Source organism: Setaria viridis, chromosome 2, assembly GCF_005286985.2.
Source record: "Setaria viridis chromosome 2, Setaria_viridis_v4.0, whole genome shotgun sequence".
In the NCBI taxonomy this organism is placed as follows: domain Eukaryota; kingdom Viridiplantae; phylum Streptophyta; class Magnoliopsida; order Poales; family Poaceae; genus Setaria; species Setaria viridis.
The window spans coordinates 1,608,889-1,616,387 of NC_048264.2; the positions used below are offsets into that span (position 1 = coordinate 1,608,889).

At 44.7% G+C, this 7,499-nt stretch overlaps 1 protein-coding gene across 3 annotated transcripts; it reads left to right on the plus strand.

Annotated features, from left to right (window-relative positions):
* Positions 1 to 338: 338 nt before the first annotated feature.
* Positions 339 to 3,866, plus strand: LOC117843216 (uncharacterized). 3 transcript variants are annotated; one of them, XR_004637664.2, is made up of 3 exons: positions 339 to 739; positions 913 to 2,380; positions 2,461 to 3,866. XR_004637664.2 is itself a non-coding variant. In XM_034723780.2 (2 exons), exon 2 carries the CDS (start codon positions 941 to 943, stop codon positions 2,309 to 2,311), a length of 1,371 nt encoding a protein of 456 aa, XP_034579671.1. In that variant the 5' UTR covers positions 339 to 739; positions 913 to 940; the 3' UTR covers positions 2,312 to 3,866. The 3 variants fall into 3 exon arrangements, 1 of the variants encoding a protein (XP_034579671.1); XR_004637668.2 differs by having other exon boundaries at positions 3,265 to 3,866; XM_034723780.2 differs by having other exon boundaries at positions 913 to 3,866.
* The last annotated feature ends 3,633 nt before the right edge of the window (positions 3,867 to 7,499 follow it).

Below are 7,499 nucleotides of genomic sequence, written 5' to 3' on the forward strand. Positions count from 1 at the left end.
TTTGTGTATTGGATGGATACGGTTTCCCGTTAGGGAATTTCCCTTTGGTAAAAAATGGAAAAAAGAGAAAAAAAACTGCAGTTGCCGTTCAAGAAATGTTTCGGTTGCTCGACCAAAGTCAGTCAAACAATTGATTGCTAGGATAGCATTGACCACACGTAGACAACTTGGCATGCCTCGATGAATGGACTCGTGCTGTCCATAGCACACTTATTCAAGGCTGGGAAACGGGATGCATAGACGAAATACTGGAGACTAGGAGAAAGGCAGGCTGTCGCCAATGAGGGTGTCTGGTGAGGGGTGGGTCAGTACAAAATATTGGTCAGAGTAGCGTGCTATGAAATTTTTTTTATGAAAAATCGTATATTGGACTGATTCCACAAGAAATTGCCAGTGACAAGTGACAAAGACTTTTTAATCAATCTTCACTAGTGCTCCTCACCAACCCCTCAAAACCCTGCCTGTTACTTCACTAGTGCTGCTCACCATCAGAACCCTGCTGGTTACTTGACTAGTTCTCCTCCAACCTCTCAAAGTCTTATATTGGACTGATTCCACTAGAAATTGCCAGCGACAAGTGACCAAGACTTTTTAATCAATCTTCAGGTGCTCCTCACCAACCCCTCGAAACCCTGCTGGTTACTTGACTAGTGCTCCTCCAACCTCTCAAGTCTTCAAGTTATACCTATCTCCTTCTTAATCAATTTTTTTCATCTTCACCATCAGTGATTCGACAGCGGTATGTACAGCAACTGACCTTGCATTCCTCTTTGATCACCATCATCTCTCATTCAGTTGGCATGTCGGTGAGAGATCAATCAATTAATTTAACATGATGCACAATTCTTCATTTTTTTCTCAAATGATTTAATCACCTCTGCATCTCATGATTGCTCTTTGCATTCTGAATAGGGGATCTCTTCTCTCCTAAGCGACACTCATGGCGGGCATGGTTGGTTCAGCTGTTGTGCAAGAGACCGTGAGCAGAATCACCTCCTACCTGTTTAGTAAGTGTGACCATGACGAAAGGACGGCATCCACAAGGCATCACATTGAGAGGCTTGAGATGGCGCACACCGAACTAGATCTTGCACTTGAGAGATCTGCAAGGATGCCGATCACAGACGTGTCCCTTCTACAGCGCAGGAAGCTGTTGGAGCGTGCCTTCAAAGACTGCGGAGATCTGCTACACAGGTGCATCAAGCAGCAAACAATGGACGTCATAGAGTTGGAACAACCAGTAAGACACTCCTTCTCTAAATGGATCGCACATGTGACACAATCTTCCGTGTCCTCCTATTTCACTGGGTTTCACAAAGACAACATAAGCTGCTCAGATGTTCGAAGAAACGAGTGGTTTGCGGAGTGCGCCAACCGTTTCCTCAGAGATGTGGAGTCAGGATGCTCACCTCTGCGGTGCGTGTTCTCTAACCCTCTTGTCAGGCAACTTCTCGAGGGCAAAACTCTAGAGTACAAGATGTTGCAAGGAAGTATACTCCGGTGTCTGCACATACAGAGCATGTGTGTGGAAGGGCGTGGTGTGGAGGCGAGGCTGGAATTTCGCTATGAAGACCGGAAGACACCGATGAGAAGTTTTTCTCTCATGCTGATTCTACGATTGTCAGAGAGCATGGACATTGTCGGAACTGCTATAAGATGCTTGCAGTCATTCACGTCTTCGATGAAGGATGTGGCTGAAGCAGTAATGAGAGAACTCATCCAACTGCCTCAGCAAGACATTTCCCACTCACACGCTGCTTCATGTTTCACCATAAAAGATTTGTGTTCCTATGACACCCACTTTTGGCGCCCGGATCCACTATGTTGCAAGCCAGACAGGTGTGCTACTAGCTGTATTCCATCAGAATTATCATGCAAATTCCCGGAGCAGGTTATTCTGATACGCATCGAATGCTACGTTTCTGCCTTAGAGTGCAGCAGCCTGCATAACACAGCTGATGCAACTGCAAGAAACCTCGTGGCTGACCTGCCACCTCTGAAGCTTGGAGTGGGCTTTGCACCTCACTTTTTCGATGAACGCACGCAAGGTAGAACTGCAGTTGAAATAATCGGAGGGAAGGAAGAGCTTATAAATGATAGCCTACAGCAAATGGACGAGACAGTACGATCAAAGGCAATCAAACATTACATTTGCCAACCTGATCTGGCATATTATAAAATGTGGTGGTATCCAGGACATGGCGTTGCCTACTTCATGGTGCAAAAATCAGGCACTGAAATAGCAAGGGCGCACAAAGTCGATTGTGGTTTCGACATCCGGGGATCTTCAAAGAGAAGGCGGTCGAAGTGAGAAGAATGGGGCACGAATTCATGCTTAGCATATTTATGAGATGGTGTTTAGATTCAACCAAGTGCCTAAGTAAGTAGCATTTGCCTCTTTAATATGTAAGCTCATTAGTTACCACTAAAATAAATGTTCTTTTTTGCATGTGGTGTCAGGGATTTTGGTCATGCAACAACAGACATAAGTAGGATGGATATGTGATCAAGTTAGCCTGTGAGGGACAGTAAACCAAAAATAATGCCCCATTATATGGCGGTACAATTTTGTACTTTAGATGTGGGATTAAATGATTAAATGCTTCTTTAAGTTGGATGACATTATGGTCTTGTCAGTGTATTTATAATCCGTCATATACAGATATAGTTCCTTTTTGTTCTCAACTGTAGCTTCATTCATCAGGCATGGTCCATTTCACAGAAAGTAAGCCCATTGAACCAAAATACATGACATGTGAAAAATGGGACACAAGAACAATGTAGTGAGTCAATTTGACACCAACCAGACTAGCATGCCAAGGTAATAAATTGACAATGATTTGTATTTTGTATATTGGCTTCATTCTATTAGAAATTGACAGTGACAAGCAGCCAAGACAATTCCAAGTTCCTTGTCCACTGCTGCGTAGAAGAAATACATTCAAACGGTATTCTTCACACCTCCACTTTCTTTCCCTGTCATTGATAGTTATCACACCAACAACCTCCATTTTGACGTGACTTGACAAACCTCTTCGTGTTTTTCCATGTAATGCATGTTGGACTAATATATTCATCAAGCCTGTAATGAAGTAGAAATTCTCGTCGTTGACCTAAGTACGACTTCTTGACTAAATGCATGCATTATTTCTCTTGGTGAGACCAAATCCAAACAATGCATCACTATTGTTGTTGTCTAACGTTTCCCCCCTCAAAGTCTTGGCCATCATTATCTTCTCTTTAAGTTGTAATCTTCCCTTGCAGTGAGGTTAGGAATTTTTGTACGAAGACCACAGGACACCAACGAAAAGTTTTGCACTCGGGCTGATGCTACAACTGTCGGAGAGCAAGGATATTGTTGGGACTGCTATAAGGTGCTTGCGGCCATTCACCTCTTCATTCAAGCCTGTGCCTGAAGCTGTATTTGGAGAACATTTCGCATTCGCAAGATGCTCCTTGTTTCACTATACAAGAATTGTGTTCCTACGGTTTGGCGTCCGGATGCAATATGTTGCAAATCGAATGGGTGTGATGGACACAACATACCGTCGGAACTATCATGCAGATTCCCTGAGCAGGTCATCCTGGTACATGTTGAATGCTTTGCTTCGGCCTCTGAGTGCAGCAAATTGCATAGCACAGCAGCTGACGGAGCTCGCACAAATAAATGTGGTGGGTCACTGGCCGCCTCTGAAGCCGTGAGTTGGCTTCGCACCTCACTTCTTCCTTGAATGCATGCAAGAGAGAACAGCATTTGAGATATAGGCGTTTCGGTCATCCAACATTTGGTGTTCATTTTATCCCTTGTAATCAATACTGAATTTGTACTTCCTGTTTCATGCTCAATGGAATATGGAGCTTGTGAATTTTTCGCTGTATCGCAGGCTCTACCGCATGACTTGTCAGATATATAGTTGAGATAACATTTTTTCCACCCTTGGTATTACTGAATACTGAATTATACTGATCTGATGTGCTTGCTCTATGTGTGTGGGTTCTTGAATCATCTCTTTTTTAAAAACCGAACTGAATAATGAATCATCCCAACTGCAGGAGGAACACAGTTAACTTTTTTTGAAATGAACCGGGCAGGAGAGCTGCCGATTATATTAAAAAGAATGAATTCCAGACTGGAAATTACAAGAACACGAAAAGGTGTAAAGAAGATGAAAAAACTATTAATTACACTTTAGAGAGAGAAAGTAACAACAATGCATGCCTTTCCTTGAGCAGCAACTTGCTGCGGCCCTCGCTGTCCACCATTAACGTAATGTGTTCGCCTGCTCCCAGAGCATCGGTTTAATTGCCGGACAAGATATCCAAATGGCCACCATGTCCCATAGTCTACGGGTTAGCCTACATTCAACGAATAGATGCATTGCCGGCTCATGTGTGTTGTGGCATAGCGGGCAATTGAGTTGATTAGGCCATCCCCGTTCATGAAATCTATCTGCCGTCCAAAGCCGGTTTTGAATCACGAGCCAGGAGAAGATCTTGCAGCTTCTAGGAGCCCACACTTTCCAGATCAGCACGTCAAAATTGGTGTATGCCAAACCAATGAATTGTGCATTGTAAGCGGATTTGGTGGAGTAGGTGCCATCGACGCTGAATTTCCATTTGATGTCGTCTCCCACCCCGGGCCGAAGCACCGCTTGCTGGACAATTTTCCATAGAAGTGTTGCACGAAGAATTCATTGTGCTGAAGGTTGATATCCTTAATCCAGTTTCTGTTGTATAAGGCTTCCCACAAGCTCCTATTCTTTTTCCTGGAGACCAAATAAATACGCGACACTATGTCTCTCGATCGTTGCCCCTGCGCCTAGCCGCTGTTCTAGAAGGAAGTCCTTGCTCCATCGTCTATATCGATGGCTGTGCACGCAGCGAAAAGCTTTTTATCCGTGCTATTGCAGGGAACTTCGGATCCTACCCAAAGCTTGTGCTCCGCTTTCCACTCTTGCCATAACCATCTTAGCCTTAATCCTCTTGCGAACTTCGTGAGGTTTAGGATACCCACACACCACAGCCTAGTCGGCCTGGCGGATCGTACCTAGTTTACTTTACACTTTCCACTGGTAATGGCCGCCGCCCCTGCCCAATTTTTTTTTCATTTGGAGTCAATGTCGTTCATCACTTCCTGGGGAGCATCTAGCGCTGATAGTAGGTATACCGCCTATGAAGTTAGCACCGATTTAGTGAGTGCTAGACGTGCCGCCATGGTCATATTCCTTGCATTCCACATAGTGAGCTTGCCAATCGCCTTATCAACAACGTACTGGAAATCTACTCGCCTTAATCTTGTGGTTGTAAGTGGAAGTCCCAAATATCGAATCAGGAAGGTAGCTCCTGCCACCGAGAGATCCCCAATAATGTCTTCCAGATTAACACCCTCGCATCTTATTGGCACCATGCTTGATTTTTCAAAGTTTGTTTTCAAACCCGACGCTTCCCCAAATCTGGTCAGTAGGTCGGCCAGCTCATTAATATCCTTACTGGTCGGGTTTAAGAATATAGCAGTGTCTTCGGTGTACATGCAGGTTCGAAGATTGAGTCATCTGCCCCTCAGTTTGGTAATGAAACCTCACTCTGTGGCTAGCTCCAGTAGGGCGCGTGGTGGCTCAATTGCAATAATGAATAGGAATGGTGATAGGGGATCACCTTGCCGTAGGCCTCGATGGTGTCTAATGGGTCTGTTAGGGATCCGGCCATTCAGAAGGATCCTTGACGACGAGGTGTAAAACAATGATGCCATCCAATCACGCCAACGAGAGGGGAAACCTAGGCGCTCTAGGAGAGAAAGTAGATAGTCCCATCGGACCGAGTCGAAAGCTTTTGCAATGTCAAGTTTGAGAAAAAGGGTCGGTATTCTCAAGCGATGCAAACACCTCGCCATATTGTGAACTGTCAAAAAATTATCGAGAATGCTCCTTTTCCTTATGAATGCCGATTGAGATTGTGATTGTGATATGATGTCTTTCATGTGAGGCGCTAAATGCATGGCAAGGACCTTGGTAATGATCTTGATGAAGGAATGTATTAAGCTTATCGGCCTAAAATCAGTCACTGATTCGGCACCCTCTTTTTTTTGGTATTAGCAAAATGTTGGCCATGTTGATTAGAGGCAGACTCATGCAGCGGAAGTTGTGGAACCCATTTGCTGCCTCACTTAAATCGCCCTTTATTATCTCCTAGCACGTCTTGAAAAAACCCCTGTGAATCCATCTGGTCCGGGTGCCGTGTCAGAGGGTAGTTCATCTATTGCTCGCTTGATTTCCGTTTCAGTGAAGGAGTCATCTAGGCCGTGGAGGTCCAATATGGGCAGATTCAGACTCTCCCAATTGATATCCTGCGTTCGGTCACCGGAAGCTTCTTTACCGATATGTAGAGATTCGGTCCTAGATTAAAGCAAGATCACCCACTTAAACACATTTTTTTCTTGATGTAGCGACAGCTCTAGGTTGACAGATTCTTGGATCTAGCAAAACCCATCTCCACCAATATGGCAATATTCCTTGTAGTTGAAGCTGTGCCTCCCTTACTGCACATTATCTTTTAGACTTTCAGAACGTTTACAGCTACCAATGTTGGATTGGAAAAATGTTATAACTGGTTGATTGTTCATTTGTTAAAAAATAAAACCCCAAAAATGCTACTCCCTCTGTATTCGTTTTGGCTTTTCCAGAGACATAGCTTCTGCTGTGCATATAGATATATGATATGTCTATAAGCCTATACCTAGAAAATAAAAAATGAATAATAATTTGGGATGGAGGGGGTATATCTTAGTGACATTAAGATTTGATTCCGGTGCTACATTTCATGGAGTAGCTTCTCGAGACCACCTATGAATCCAAATGCTCATGCTTAATGCCGAATCGAAATCCACAAGTGGCAATAATGGATCACTTCACCCTGAACTGAAGCAGAGGAGAGCCAGAAACCGCCATGCCACCCCACTCACCCTGAAGTTCCGGTGCCCCACTGTCGACCCATCGGCGCATCGCGTCACACCTCGTCACACCACTCCTTTGAAGAAACACAGACACCAGCAGGCCGACAACCACCGTCAACGGCCCGCCCATCGAGCGCCGCGCCGCTAACTTGCCACTTGACCGCTCGCTACTCGGAGCACATGCACCGTGGGACGGGACGCCATGGCGGCGCGACCACCTGCCGACACATCGCGGAGCGGCACTGTTTGCGCGCAACGGGGCAGGTAGACGCCGCAGTGCTTGGTGCCGAAGCAGGCGGCGGCGGATGACTCGCTAGCGCTCTTAGCGTTTCCTCCTCCTTGCCTCGCTTGCTGGCTCACTGTCAAACCCTGAAATTTTTGGATTTTTAGGATGTGATTAAAAGGAATAATTAAACAATGATTTTATCATAATTTTAAAAAAAAATCAACATTTATTTTCTTTACAGAAAATTTAGTATAGGAAAGTAATTATTTCTTTTTCGGAATTAAATAATGTTGTTCCGTGTGCTACACTCATGCCAATACATTT

Bases quoted from the DNA above. Each gene is read 5' to 3' on its own strand.
- LOC117843216 (XM_034723780.2), top strand. From the start codon at position 941: ATGGCGGGCATGGTTGGTTCAGCTGTTGTGCAAGAGACCGTGAGCAGA.